Genomic DNA, 16,221 nt, shown 5'->3' on the forward strand with positions numbered 1-16,221 from the left:
CCCCCTGTTTAGAAGTGCATGTCTCTGGCACTTTTACATCTTACGGACGGACCGGACTTGTCTGGTTGTGGAAAATTTAATTTTCCACATCTCTTCTGCCAAATAGCTGCGGTATTTTCGTGAGACGTGTGCGGCGTAAAATGGTATGTCTATATATCGTCCGCTCGGAATCGGTACGCGCACAGGCGGTTTTACGATGTGGCGGTAAATATTTGGCGGCGCGATATTGTTGTTTACTTTTTCTGCCGTTGTCTGTATCGCATCGCTTGTTTGTCCACGACTTTGATCCGCAGGTCGGCAGGAAGAGGCTCGTTCGCTATTATTCTTGGCCGTTGTTTGCGGCGTGTTATCTCTTCCTCGAGTCTGGGCGTGCTATGATGGTGTTGTGTCGCTTTGTCGTGCGTTCTGCGTAACGTGGGTGTTTTTTGTTCGGTGAGGTCGTCTGGTTGACCTCGTTCGCTTGAGTGGTCGGCTGTATCTTGCTGGATATCGCCGAGTTGGTCGATTTACCCTTCGGTAATTACCATCGTAACCGAACCGAAGGTTCGTCGATTACCATCAGGATGTATCCGTGGTTTTTGTTGAGTCAGCTGTGTGCTCCCGGAGGGCGTTAAGTCGTTCGGTTGATTTGCTTGTGCTTTTGCTAGCCCACGTAGCTGACTTTTTTCTTATTATGAAGCGTTGGTGCAGGAGGCGTTATTCCGCATAGTTCTTTTATGCGCAATTCTGCGATGATCTCCGATCGTCCGCGTTTCCGGCAGCTGATTGCTGGTCGGCGCTTTGTATCTTTCTGTCTTGTAGGTTCTATCTGTAGTGGCCTCTTCCCTGTAGTTGGAACGGTGCCTGTGCCTTCGGCTCCTGGTCCTATGGTGGAAACAGGCTTTCCCCAACAGAGCCTGTGCTTCTTCGCACCAGGTTGCGAATAGCTCTGTGATGGTGTCGTCGACATCTATCGTCTCCATGACGGACTGGTTGGATATGTCTAGGGTTGTCTGGTTTTATATCGAACTGTGACGTTTTTAATCGTACTCCGATTCGTCCTCGTTTTTGTTATTTGTATTGTCGGTTTTTAGGTTTTGGATATGTATGTGTCGATACCATTGTTTTTATTTATTCCTCAAATTCACTATCACGGGTGATATAATTTGTTTGATTTCTAGCGGATCTATATATTTGAGAGTTAACTTTGTGTTGAATGCGTTTCCTTTGTTGGATAATGGGTATGATTTTTTCCATACTCATTCCTCTATTTCCATGCTTGTCGTCTTAAATTGTAATGCCTTTCCTGTCTTTAAAATGCTCGAGCTATTGTTATCCGTATGAATTCGTGTGCTTCTTCTAGTTGTTTTTGTAATCGGTTCGTCATGTTTGTTTTGTTTCTGTTAGTTCGCTCATCTTGTTGTGTGTCCGTTATCTCCCGTCCGTAATTTAAATATGCGGGACTGTACCCGGTTCTTTCGTGTTTGGCGGTGTTATACGCGTATTTTAATTTTGTAATGTTTTCGTCCCATTTTCGGTGATCTTTTTTGATATATTGCGATATAATTGTTTTAATGGTACGATTTGTTCTTTCTACCGGGTTGCGTTGCGGAGCTCTAACCGGAGCGGTTCGGTGTTGTATTTTGAATGTTTCTAGTACGTTTGCCAATTTTTTTTATTTAAGTTGTGAGCCGTTGTCCGATATGATAATATCGGGATAGCCATATCGGTATGTAATTTCTTCGGTAATTCCTTGTGTGACTGCTTGAGCGGTTGCTTTTCGCAGGCGTTTCATTTCGAGCCATTTAGTGAACGGTCCTACATAGTTAGTAGATAGGTGTTTCCTAAGCTTGACCGTGGTCCGATTAAGTCCACTGCTACTTCTTGCCAGGGGGAATTTACTGCCGATGTATGCAGCGTGCCCGCGGGGTGCACCTGCGCTGTTTTGTGAGTTTGGCAATTTTTCTGACGTATTTCGCGATGTCGCGAAACATTCCTGGCCAGTAATATATTCTTGCTATTCGAGCTATCGTTTTGGCAATGCCGAGATGTCCTGCTGTGGGTACGATGTGATATTCGTGTAATATTACCTTACGTTGTTCCTTTGGTACACAGCGTTTCCATTGCTCTGATCTTGGTGTATCATTGAAATTTAAATTATGTAGCACATGTTTATATAGATGCCCGTTGATGATGCGAAAGTTAGATTTTGATTCTGGTTGTGCCTCCGTTTCTCCTAGTATCCGTTTGTACCAAGGGTATTGTATTTGTTGCCTGATTGCTGCGATTTCTGACTGTCTTGATAGTGTATCGGCCACTCGATTACTTCCTTTTCGGTACTTGATTTCAAAATCGTACTGTTGTAACTCAAATCGTCAGCGTCCTATGCGTCCCGTTGGTAATTCAATTTTTTAACCACTTTAATGATTGATGATTTGTTAGGATTGTAAATTTATATCCCTCCAAATATTTCCTCATGCGTCGGATACCCCAAACTACTGCCAGGCACTCGAGTTCGGTTGCACTATAGTTTTTTTCGGCGTTGTTTAACGTACGGCTTGCATATGTGATAACCCATTCTCCTTCCTGCTCTTGTGTGAGTACTGCTCCTAATCCGTGTGTGCTTGTGTCTGTTTGCAGTGTGAACGGTTTTGTATAATCTGGGCATGCCAATATTTGTGCGGATACTAAGATTTGTTTTAATTCTTAAAATGTTTTCTTTTCGTTCTCCTCCCATTTACATTTTACATTCTTCTTCGTTAGTCGTGTAATAGGCGCAGCGATGATTGAAAAGTTCGATATGAATCGGCGGTATCATGATGTCATTCCCAGGAATTGCCTGATATTCTTTATATTGGTTGATGTTGGACAATTAGTTACTGCTTCCGTTTTTACTGGATCCGTTTTTATTCCATGTTGATCTATTATGTGGTCCAAATATTTTAAACTTGGTCGGTAGAAATGAAATTTTTCCGGATTTAATTTTAACCGTGCCTGTCTTAGTCGTTGAAACACTTCCTTTAGTATCTCTATGTGTTTTCCAAATGTGCTGGTTATTATGATGATATCATCCAACATACTTGTACGTCCGGTTCCAGTTCTGCTTCTATGATTGTATATCTAAATGTAGCTGGGGCTGAGTATAGTCCAAAAGGCATTACGGTAAATTGTTTCAGTCCACGCCCTGGTACTGTGAAGGCAGTTATTGGTTTACTATTCTTCGTCAGTGGTATCTGCCAATATCCTTCTTTTAGATTCAGTGTTGTTAAGTACTTGGCTCTTCTTAACTTATTTAATGTTGCTACTATCTGCGGTAATGGATATGCATCTTTCTCTGTTACCTCATTTACTCGTCTGAAATCTATAAAAAACCTTCCATCCTTTTTCTTAAGTAATACTACTGGTGAATTTCAGGCGCTATGTGATGGTTCTATGATTCCTTCGCGTTCCATTCGTTCTACCTCTGTGTCGATGATTTTTTGCATTGCCGGGTTACGCGGTATTTTTGTTTTATCGGTTCTGTTCCTGGTTTGACTCGTATGCAGTGTTCAATTAGCCTGGTGGGTCCCTTTACTTTTTCAAATTTCTTGAATTTGTATTGTAGAAACTTTTGTAGTTGTTTTTCCTCCTCTTTGCTTCGTGGTATCATTCCTTTAGATACTGTGTATATATGTCTGGTTCGCTCTAATCTCTTGTTATCCCGGATATGTTTATTTCTAGTTTGGCCTATAAATCGATTCCAATTATGGCTGCGCATTCCAATTTTGGCATAATATGGAATGTATGTCGACATGCTTTTTTCCCTACTGTAACTCTGGTAGTTTTATTATTCCTTCTGTGTCAGTCTTAGTCTCATTTGCTAGGTTTACAATTTTCTGTATTATAATTTTTCGGTATTGCTCTTTTTCTATCTGTTTCCTGCTGAGCGGTAACGCGGCTCGCGCTGACCGTCGCGATGGCGTCTTTACGCTTTGACGCTGCCGGCGCGCGACGAGGCGACGACGCGACGACGAACGCATCACATTACCGCTCAGCCTTGACGCACACAGCTCGCCGCGGAGCGTCTGCATGATCATTCACAAATTTTCTACAATTAATATCTCGATAATTATTGCGAATATCGAGATATTAATTGTAGAAAATTTGTGAATGATCATGCAGAATATGGTAAATGAGTTATAGTAGCGACGACTGCCGTCGTATACTTATACTTTAGGTCAAATTGAACAAAAAAGTCCTCTACCATTTTCCAAATAATCACATAGATTTTTAATTATTAATTAAAGAAGATTATTGCACGATTTTGCGTGATAATGCACTCATCTTCTTTAATTAATAATTTTCTTAATAAATTAAATAAATTTTCTTAATTAATTAATTAATAATAAATAATCCTCGAAATCCCAAAACTTTTATCTGAAACATTTTTTCCTAAACTGCACTGTTCAAGAGATATTTGAGGTGATCGATTCAAATGGTACACCCTGTATATAGGGTTCTCAAAAAGTCCTAGAATGCTAAAATATCTTGAAAACAATGTTTTTGAAAAAAATGTTTCAGACAAAAGTTATAGGGTTTAAAATTATCTATTTACTGATCTTATCAGTTTGACCCTGGGTAAGGTAAGAGCAAGGTTACCTTGAACTTTTCAAATAGAACGTTCTATTTTTTTTGCATATTCTTGTAACGTATTTTAAGAGCTTTCTAAAACACTATAACAAAGTATTTTTTTGTTAAGTATATCTCAAATTATGAAGCTTCAATAGTGTCAACATTAGCATTACCCAAAGTGTATCGCGTGGAGAATATATATACAGGGTGTCCCGCGTAAGACAGACCAAAAGAAAAATATAAGTAGAACACATAAAAGTAAACAAAAATTGTATAGGTCATTTTTCAAACAACCACGTAAAATTTCGAGATATTAATTAAAATAGTTGGACAAATTAGAATGCGCGATGCGACAGGCGGGACATACGGCTTGCAGCGGTCGGCGAAGAAAATGGAAGAACGCACACGTATACGGACGCACACACGGAGCTACTCATTTCAGTATGCCAAACGACTCACCTCTCTGGCCTATAAGATAGGCCCGCGAGCAATCATCCATTTTCTTCGCCGGCCGCGGCGAGCCGTATGTCCCGCCTGCCGTGTCGCCGCACTCTGATATGCTCAACTATTTTAATTAATATCTCGAAATTTTACGTGGTTGTTTGAAAAATGACCTATACAATTTTTGTTCACTTTTATGTGTTCTACTTATATTTTTCTTTTGGTCCGTCTTACGCGGGACACCCTGTATATATAAAGTAAAATATTCTCATAAATTAGAAAAATGTAACACAATTTGACCAGGTTAAACATTGTTAAACATTGGGCTTGTTAAACAATGGGAATCCCAATGTTCAAGTTTTCCAATAAATTTAATTTTGTGTACTTAGTTTAACACGTTAATTAATTAATTAATTAATTTTGACAATGATTTGGTCACTAATTAAGAAATCCATATTATTAGCAACTAAAGTTAACATTGTTTATATGTGTTTTTTGAAATTAATATGCTAGTTCTAATTTCTATTTTCAATATCTTTTACACTATATCTGGGATTTAAAAAAAGAACTATTATACGTTGCTAAAAACTAATATACAGACATTATATATAAATTTATTAAATTATTGAATATTTTATTTAAAAAATACAGCGAAAACTTTATAGTTCATAATAATATATAAAATATTAGATGCAAAAATTAATTTGGTGTTTTTCTTTAAAAAGTTAAAATTTATTTATGAAGAAAGTTATATATTTCCAGTTATCAAAATAATTTTCAATGACTCTAATGGCTGTTTTTTGAGCAATTGCTGGATTTCATTTTGATAAAAACTGCGCGGGTTGAGTACATAAAGTTATTTTTCTCTATGCAATTTTTAAATTTCTCTAAAGTGTGCATCTGATAAGTGATGTTGTAATGATCAAAACAGATAATAATTTGAAGGGATCAAGTCTGGTGGATAAGTCGCGTGATCTTTCCACAACCCAAATATTGAAGATGATCTTTTTGATTAATTACTTAGTTACCGAGCGTTATTTATGCTGTAAAATAATGTTTTTTTGTTTAGTAATCCATCTTTTGTTCTCTAATTCAATGCTCAATCGGTTGAGTTGTTGTTGGTACGCGTATTTCAATAGCTTTAGCAACGTTTTCTATTAAATGCAAAAAATACATTATGTACATTGTCGACGACAATTATGTTCATTAATTTTTACATCAATGTTGTTTATCCTGCCACCTCGTAGAGCGTTTTATGAAGGACGTTAATCACGCTAAATCTGCAATAGCATAGTAAAATATTTAAATAATTTATTTAAATTATAATAGATTTTATTTTAAATTATAGCGATTTTAAATTATAATAAATTTTAATAAATGATGATGAAGCATTTAAATTATAATAAATAAATTAGAAACGTATAAAACTAAAAAGTATACATGTTTAGCATTTATATATTTCTTTTTATTATATGTGTATCTCTATTAGATTAACTAATACATGAATAAAACACTAATAAGAAAAATAAAAAATAATATTTTCGTATTTGTAATGTGTATATATATTTATCTTAATTTAATTTTTTATTAACATTTATTATTTAGATAATGAAATAAATATATAAAAACGTAATTTTGTTTCATAAATAGTAAATTTATGAATGGTTTCCTTAATACATCACTTAAAATATATATGAAATGTAACGATACAACCACATTACTTTAAGATATTAACTTGTGTAACAATGCATGAAATGTTTTTAGGTAAAGTACTTCAAAAGAAGAAAAAAAAGAAAAATGCTTCAGATGATGAAGCATTTGAAGAAAGTGATGATGGCGATGAAGAGGGACGAGAGTGCGACTATATTTCTGATTCTTCCGATCCTGAATCGGAGTTGGAACAACAAAAAGAGATTAAGTCCGTCGCGGAAGAGGACGCTTTGAGGAAATTACTTGCATCTGATGAAGAGGAAGATGATGAGGATCAAACAGAAAAGAAAGAGGGTGAAGAAGATAAAGACGATGATGAGGAAGGAAAAGAGAAGGACGATAAGGTAACAAGATATAACAAGATAACAAGATATGTTATGGAACATTTATTGATAAACCACATGTTATATCGAATCTTATAGTTTTCTACTCATCAAAAGATACGAATTATTCCATTGCACTTATCGTTATCATTACATAGTTATTATGTTTTCAATATCTCTCATTTTAGGATAAGGACAAACCTGGTAAAGAATCTGATAAAAAGAAAGATAAGAAAAAAAAGAAGAAGGTTAAGAAAAAGGATCAGAAAAAATCGTCATCGGGAAAAGACTCCTCTAGCGATTTCTCCAGTGATTCAGAATCAGATTCCGATACTACGTTGAAAGAAAAAGACAATAAAAAGCCTAATAGCGCCCATAGTTCGAGATCCGCAACGCCGACACCAGGCACGTCTGGAGTGGTTGATCCTCTTAAGAGAAAACAAACCGGATCGCCGGATCTGTCGCAAGCAAAGAAACTAAAGTTAGATAATTTCAACTTGGTTCCTACGTCGTACATACCGGGAGCAAGGTACAATCTCATTTACGTTTATACTTTAAGTTATATCATAAAATGAGTTTCGTGAGAATTTATTGAAATTTTCGTTACACTGAAATGTTATCTGATTGTTCGTGCAATTAGAAAAAGATTGAATATTCGAAAACTAAGATATTTGCAATCAAAATTGATATGTTTTTTACGTGTTTCTTGAGTGTACTGTTCTTTATTTCATGTTTTAATATTTTCTAAACTATGATTTTTTAATAAAAAACTACCATAATATATTAAAGATTAATATATAAGCGTTAGACATTAAACTTCATAATTATTGACTGTTTTATTTTGAAAATACAGCGAAAGAATGCACAATTTATAGTAATACTCGAAATACATATACTTGTGCACACATTTAAACACTTATATCTTATACATATGCACATATTTAACACCTCTTATTTATGTATCTTTGATAGATTAAAATTGATGTGTACACAAATAAAAAAAGTAGAATATAATATTTTCGTATTTTTGTAATATTGTGTATATGTATTTATCTCAACTTTGTTGTAAATTAACGTTTATTACTTAGATAATGAAATAAGTGTATAGAAACGTAATTTTATTTGGTAAATTGTAAATCTGAGTTGACCTTTTAATGTACTACTGAAAATACGACACTTAACAATATACTACTTTGAACATAATTTACTTAACACACACAAACAACTTAAACGCATTATATTTAACTATTAATGAGCTGACACTTATGTGCGTGCATTTTATATCTTACAGCGAATCTGGCATCACGGAAGATGCGGTGCGACGATATTTGATGCGCAAACCTATGACGACAACCGAGTTATTGCAGAAATTCAAATCTAAGAAGACTGGTCTTACGTCCGAGCAACTCGTCAATATCATGACTCAGATATTGAAGAAGATCAATCCAACCAAGCAAACTATCAAGAATAAGATGTATTTATCAATCAAAGCACAATCCAACTAGCAACTTCTATGAGTGATCTTTGAAGATCATTTCATTGGGTTGATCTAATAGAGATGCTCAAATAATAGAAAGAAATGTTAAATATGTGCATATGTACATTTCGAAAGTCATATATAATTATATATGACTACATATTTATAATTGCTTGAATTGTGTGCTAGATAATACATGTGTTATAAAAGCTGTTTCTTGTAATAATGATAAGAGGTATTTAATTATAATTTTATTAAATATTTCGCTACATTATATTGACTTCTTGTTTTAATTTTTCCTCTCTTCGATCGAACAGTATAACAACGTGCGCAGACTAAAGCCTTCTTGTCGCTCGTGACTACGCCTTTATTTACTCAACACACGTGCCATTCCGTTTATCTCCTAGACGGAGCGAAGGGAAAATTTCCTTATGGAATAAGATGATAAGCTCAGTAATATACGTATATAAGTTCGATATGTATGTACGATTAAATGTCATACGATGCTGATAAGAATGCGACTTCAAGAATTTATCACTGATTTTGTAATACTCTCTGACACTCGCACTGACCCACGTTACTGACATCGTGTTAGCAGAGAAAAGTTAAAGAGCAGTAACGCCGGCGTTTTAGAAGATATCGATTTACACGACTATTTGACGCGCCATCTACACCCACTTTTAAATTATTATGTTCGCTACTCATTCTCAAACCTTGCCGGTAAAATCTCTATTTGGTGCGTCTGTGCTACGTCTATTTTCAGTTAAGTACATGTCCATAATTGTGTGTTTGAGAAACACGGCATCGTGCATGGACTTACATTTCGTTTAACATACATATAATCCTTTCGCTTGACATACCGTTATTAATATATTTGTATGCATATATGTATATCAAATATCACTCAGTAGAAATATAAGATAAAATTTTTATAATAATGATAAATTTGCGGGGAGAAAGAAAAAGAGAAATAAAACGATGAAATAAGACAACAGGATAAAGTGATATATTTTATTTTATGAAATATTGAATAGAAATTATAAAATATATTTATTTTAATTTTTTTTTTATGTATTTATATATTAGTATTTTTTCATGGATAGTATATCGTTGATTGTTATTTTCAGCATCACAAATATTACAAAATTTTTTACTGCAAATAAATAGATAAATAAATATATATATCTATTTTTTTTTTGTAATTAGGGCACTCATTTTTTCAACGTGCGCGCCTTGTATCGAAATTTTACATCGTTTAGAAATGCTTTCTCAATTTCATCGAGAATTAAAGTTAGGCTCTAATTTTCTAATTTAGCCGACGAGATATATATATATATATATATATATATATATATATATATATATATATATATATATATATCATATGTATGTATGCGTATTGTAATATCCCAGATCATAAGGTCTCTTGGAGAGTTCGTAGGAAATTATTATATTAACTATTATATTAATTATTATATTACATTGTAATTTAATAGTTGTAATATAATTGTAATAATTATATTGTAATAAAATAATAATATTACTATTATATTAGGTGTACAACTTTGCTTCCGCCGTTTTTTTCCGAAATTCGAGGCTTTATTGTAAAAAATTGGTTATACATTTGTGATTCAAAATATTGTTCATCGCTGGCCACTACTTTCTCTCATCTTTCGGGCAGTGTACGAATCCCGCGTCGAAAAAACTGGTCATCTTTTGAGGCGATCCACGAATCGATCCAATTTTTTACTTCTTCATAAGACCGGAAGTGCTGGTCAGCCAGGCCGTGTGCCATTGATCGAAACAAGTGATAGTCAGAGGGAGCAACGTCTGGAGAATATGGCGGGTGGGGTAGGACTTCCCATTTCAACGTTTCCAAGTATGTCTTGACCACTTTCGCAACATGGGGTCGAACATTGTCATGCTGCAAAATCACTTTATCGTGTCTCTCGTTGTATTGCGGCCGTTGTTTGTCTTTCAATGCTCGGCTCAAACGCATCAATTGCGTTCGATACCGATTGCCTGTGATTGTTTCAGTCGGTTTTAACAGCTCATAATACACTACGCCGACCTGGTCCCACAGAATACAGAGCATGACCTTGGAGCCGTGAATATTCGATTTGGCCGTCGATGTGGAAGCATGACCGGAAACTCCCCATGATTTTCTGCGCTTGGGGTTATCGTAATGAACCCATTTTTCGCCCCTAGTCACAATGCGATGCAGAAATCCCTTCCGTCTTTGCCTTTCAAGCAGCTGTTCACAAGCAAACAAACGCCGTTCAACATCTCTCGGCTTCAATTCGTACGGCACCCAATTTCCTTGCTTCTGAATCATTCCCATGGCTTTGAGGCGTTTTGAAATGGCTTGTTGAGTCACTCCCAATGATCGTGCCAATTCTTCTTGATTTTGACACGAGTTTTGATCAAGTAATGTCTCCAATTCTGCATCTTCGAAAACCTTCTCTCTTCCACCGCTATGCCGGTCTTCGACGTCAAAATCACCGTTCTTGAAGCGTTGAAATCACACGACACGTTCTTTCACTAATAGCGGCCTCACTATAAGTATTTGAGAGCATTCGATGAGCCTCAACCGCAGATTTCTTCATATTGAAGCAGAAAATTAAAACTTCCCGCAAATGACGAGAATTTGGCTCGTAAACTGACATTTTCAATCGAGAATAACTTTATGATGCAGACACAAATCGACTAATGTTTCTATGGGGTTATGTTGACAGATGCCCAAGTTTATTGTATGACGTCTATGATCTATTTATTTCGACCACCACTTATCGTTAAAGCCATCTATAGGAAAACGGCGGAAGCAAAGTACACCTAATATTATATTACATTGTAATATTGTAAAAGTAATATTATTGTGATTATTGTGATTCTAAAGTAATATTATGTGCTATGTGAGTAATTATACTCATAACTCAAAAACTAAGTTTTCTTTAAAATTTACTAAAAAATATGATATTTCTTTCAAGGACAGTAAATCTTGTTTTAACGCACCCTATATAAAGATAAAATATAGTTAAAGATATATATCTCTTACATAATAGAAAAATATGCAAGAAAATATGCAAATTCCAGAAAAAAGTAAAGAAGTTAAGATAAATATTATATTTACGAAAGGAGTTCTTATAAAACATCTTTCTAATATCTTGTGAAGATTTGTGTTGTTTATCGGCCAAATTCGAAAATCGGATATCGCTCAAATTAGAAAATCTAATGCTAATTCTTGACGAAATTAAGAAAAATATTTCCCTCACGCAAAAAAAGATCTCAATTGGTACAATCGAATAGGAACCAACTAAAAATTAGGTGATCAGAGGCGATATATGGAGACTATTTCTATTGTCGCAACTGAAAACATTCAGCGATATCTTGACGAAAACAAGAAATTTCATAAACGTAAGTTTAGCGTTAAACGTTTGTTTAGCGTTTACGTAAGTGTTTGCGGGAGTTCGTTGAGAGTTTAAAAATTGTCAGTTGAGCGGAAATTGCAACACTATAGTGTTTGAAAGGCGTTTGCGTATTGAAAGAGCGTTTGCTGAATGGAGAGAAAACGCTTGTCTTATGGCGTTGTAGGAAAAGTGTTTTTTAAACGTTTTAAAAGTCTGACAGCAAACTTTTTGCACGAAGCAAGAAAGTTCGTCTAGAATTAGTATTAGATTTTCTAATTTGAGCGATATCCGATTTTCGAATTTAGCCGATAAACAGCACAAATCTTCACAAGATATTAGAAAGATATTTTATAAGAACTCCTCTCATAAGTATAATATTTATCTCAACTTCTTTACCTTTTTCCGGAATTCTGTATCAGCGTTTATTGAGCGTACTTTGAAAAGCGTCGCTTCAGCATCGCAGAACATTCACAAAATTACAAATTCCTAAAATTTTCAAACGTTATATACAGCATTTGATAAGTTCTGAAAGCGTTCAACATCCAACGGTGTTGAGTAAGCGTTCATTTTGAAAGGAAACTCTCAGAAAATTCTCATCGAACGGTTTATAAAAAGTTTTATTTTCGCCAGGGTATTAGAACTCGGTTGAGGAAACTGAGAACAATTGACTATTCAGAAATCCGATAAAAAAATTTTTCTGTTTCTGAACAGTTGAGTTTTTGTCTGATCAACCTGAGCAACCGAAAACTCGGTTGCACTAACGGAACTATTTTTTCCGTGCAAATAATGCAAAATCTCGAGACACGTTGTGGAAAAAGTATCTTATATAATTACAAAAACATAAATATATGAATTTATTATTCTGAAGATCTTTTGAGAACGTTTCTATGTCTTGAGAACATTATCTGGAAATTTTGTGCTGTCTAAGACTTCATCCTGTTATAACCATTTTATTTTACCTCTTTCTTTTTCTTTCTCATTTTGTGCGAATTTATAATTGTTATAAAAAATTTTATTTTATATTTCTATTAGAAGTGATATTTATATACATGTATTCATATAAATAAATTCAACAGTATGTAAAGAGAAAGAATCATGTACAGTGCTAAAATAGTTTAGATAGTTTTTCTGGATGTGTTTAGGAATGTAAGTCCGTGCACATGATGCCGTGTTTCTCAATCACGCAATTATGGATGTAGCACAGACACGCGCCAAATGGAGACTTTACCGACAGTGCCTGAAAATCGGTATAGTGAACATATGTAATAATTTAAAAATGAGTACAGGTGGCGTATCAAGCAGTCATGTAAATTGATGTCGGTCAAAACGCCGGCGTGGCCGTTCTCAGGCTTCTCTTTGATATTAGTAACACTGTAGATTCAGTTTAAAACACAGGCGCGATTTCTCCGGCGCGAAGTAATAGTATCGTTTCAGTCAACGCGACCGCCGCAAATCGGTTTCAACTGGTGAATCTCCTCTCTCTCTCTCTCTCTCTCTCACTCTCTCTCACTCTCTCTCTCTCTCTCTCTCTCTCTCTCTCTATCTATCTATCTTTCTCTTTCTCGAGTTTTTCCGCAAAAACGGCGACCTTTAACACTGTTGCTGATTCCTCGTTAACGAAGGTGTGATGCGGATGTTGGGATTGATCAGTGTTGGACGTAAATCACGTCTTTTGTTAACTTGCGCAACTCGTGCTGTCACTTACAATGATAATAAACGTATAAGTGTAAGTATAATTCTCTATAGAAATACACTTAACACTACCATAATTGAAGTTTTCAGCGATAATCTTTATTTTATCTGTTTTAATTTAGATGACTCAAAAACATTACGAATGGAAATATGCCAAATGTCTGAAAAACGTTATGAAGTCGTTCCTCTATTTCGTAAAACAGTTTTTTATATGTTTTAAGGGAATGCTATACTTAAAAATTTTATCGATAAAATATTAACTTTTTTTCTAAAGTTTACGCTATATTAGTTGCACAGAATTACTTTTATACGCTAGAAGTGCTTTTATACGCTGAAAATACGTGCAATAATGGAGCATTGTTCAACATATGTGACGCGAAAACAATAAAAATTTTAAAAATTAACATCTTGAGTTTTATTAGTTGGAATATATATTTACTTTGATATAAAAGTTTTGCAGTTTGTACGTACCGCACATGTATTTGTTCTGTTAAAGAAAATTTCAAAAGTATTATAGCATAACGTTTCAGGGTAAAATATTCAGTTACACGAGCTCCTCTATTGAAAAATAAGCTTTGAAAATATAAACAAAGAAAGCCAGAGTGTTCACCACGGTTTGAAAAACATAAAATATTTTTACTTTTAAGAGAACTGACGATATTTGTATTCCTTTATAAAAGTTGTTTATCTTGTGAATGACAACGTTTATTACTTGTTAGCATGCCTTTGTTCATATAACATTTTAACGAGTTTTATTTTCAATTTTATCCCGGTTCGATCGCGAGTTGTGGACATTCATTCTTTCTCATGGCAGGTAAAATTAAAGAGAACAGAAGTTAAGGATGCAACTTTTATTCGCACCTTACGATAAGTCTGTAGGGCTGGGTAACATTTGAAATAGTTTCATTTTAAATATGTATTTAAAATGGAAATGGCATTTTTCATTTTCTATTTTAAATATTTTTTAGAAAATCATTTCCATTTTACATTTTTTTTTTAAATGGAAATATTTATATATATAATCATTTTTAAAATAGGTAAATAGTTTTTCTAAACGCTCACAATTTCCCCTAACGTCATTGACGCATAAGAGGAACCATGTTCTGTGATTAACCAAAACACAATTTCTTTTATAGCCACGTTGAATTTTGCCACGTTCGCGAGCATCATTTGTCCTTGTTTAACTTTCGGTGAACAATAAGGATGAAATGATTCCGTGAATGGCAACTTGTCCATATAGCACTGAAAAATTGTAAAAACATTGCATAAATCTCTTTTTTGCATAAAAAAACTCGGATGAAAAAGATTGTGAATTTATAATTGCGACCTTTTTCTCATTTCTCTTGAATATCTCATTACCGAATCGAACATCACAGCACCGAACATTGTAAGGTTATGGGTAGGTTATAAGCTTATATATTTTAATGAGCATGTTACTGCAATTTGCCATTAATCTTACAAGATAATCTTACATTATAATATTGTCATTAAATTAATATAATCTTTAATATTTCAACAAAATTACGTGTAATTATTTCACTTTCTGTATATCTTGAAATACTACATAATTGAAATATCCCACATAGCATGTAATATTACAGTAATATCACAGTAATATTGCAATATCACAATAATATTACATGTTATAATGTAATATTACAGTAATATTATTGATATGTTACTTTGTAATATTGCACAGTAATATTGTTGTGTAATATATTAAATCCTAAGTAGCAAGATAATGTCAAATAATATTTTCATTACGTCATTAAAATGTTATTAAAATGTCATGTAATGTTACTTGGCACGTAATATATCGTATTGAAATATGAATAATATATTTCAAAAATAATATTATTTTGTAATATTGCAAATATCTTTCTTCATTCAAGAGGAACTTCTTTTCTTCGGGTAACTGATTTTGTCGAACTTTTGTAGGAATATAATATTGGTATAGAAGTAACAAACGCTATTCGGAGATTATACAATTCTGAACTGTTTACGAGAAACAGACATTATAGAAAGCTCCTTTTTAGAATAACTAACAGTAAGATTTGAAGAGGCTTATTTGCCTCTTCAAATGTGTTTATCTTAAGCATTGGCGGAAGAATATATGCTATCTCTCTCTCGTATAATAACATTTCTTACGAGATCGACTTTTTCTTTTTTTCTCTCAACTTACACCTTAGAGAATTTATAAACATTGTGTTGCGAGATTACTGTCGAAGCCTCGGTGGCCGAATGGAAAGGCGTCCCGCCCGGAAAGTGGGGAGGTTCCAGGTTCGAGTCCTGGCGGAGAAAGTTTTTTCGTAATATATATAATGAATTTATTTGAGTCATCGGTTTAATGGGGTTTGGGAATTTTAAATATATATATATATAAAATTGGGACTCAAGGATCGGTCTAAGTGTGAAAGGTAGATTCGCCGCGTACCTTAATCGAAGAAAAATTTCGATACGTGCGTTTGACATGCTGGACATAATTATCTTCCCACTATCATATTAATATTATATAAAATAATATTAGTATTTAATATTAGTATTTAATAGCACTAAGACATCCGTGCTTGCTCCTTATTTG

General features: G+C 34.2%; 2 protein-coding genes across 4 annotated transcripts in view; both read left to right on the forward strand.

Annotated features, from left to right (window-relative positions):
- LOC116850778 (general transcription factor IIF subunit 1) overlaps window positions 1-8,817 on the forward strand; it is a 19,808-nt gene extending 10,991 nt beyond the window's left edge. The window contains exons 5-7 of the mRNA XM_032829422.1: window positions 6,796-7,085; window positions 7,253-7,593; window positions 8,356-8,817. Coding sequence (XP_032685313.1) covers window positions 6,796-7,085; window positions 7,253-7,593; window positions 8,356-8,569 — 845 coding nt within the window. The 3' untranslated portion in view covers window positions 8,570-8,817. The remainder of the gene's footprint in view (window positions 1-6,795; window positions 7,086-7,252; window positions 7,594-8,355) is intronic.
- A 4,469-nt stretch (window positions 8,818-13,286) lies between these two features.
- Window positions 13,287-16,221, forward strand: part of LOC116850776 (alpha-aminoadipic semialdehyde synthase, mitochondrial) — a 43,980-nt gene continuing 41,045 nt past the window's right edge. Inside the window, exons 1-2 of one of the 3 annotated variants that reach the window (XM_032829421.1) lie at window positions 13,287-13,414; window positions 13,571-13,674. In XM_032829421.1, coding sequence (XP_032685312.1) covers window positions 13,576-13,674 — 99 coding nt within the window. In that variant the 5' untranslated portion in view covers window positions 13,287-13,414; window positions 13,571-13,575. Of the gene's footprint in view, window positions 13,675-16,221 lie in introns of all 3 variants that reach the window. The other 2 variants (XM_032829420.1, XM_032829419.1) reach the window with 2 other exon arrangements.

Source organism: Odontomachus brunneus, unplaced genomic scaffold (genome assembly GCF_010583005.1).
Source record: "Odontomachus brunneus isolate Ranch 3 - 2012 unplaced genomic scaffold, Obru_v1 Obru_scaffold_155, whole genome shotgun sequence".
NCBI classification, from domain to species: Eukaryota; Metazoa; Arthropoda; class Insecta; order Hymenoptera; family Formicidae; genus Odontomachus; species Odontomachus brunneus.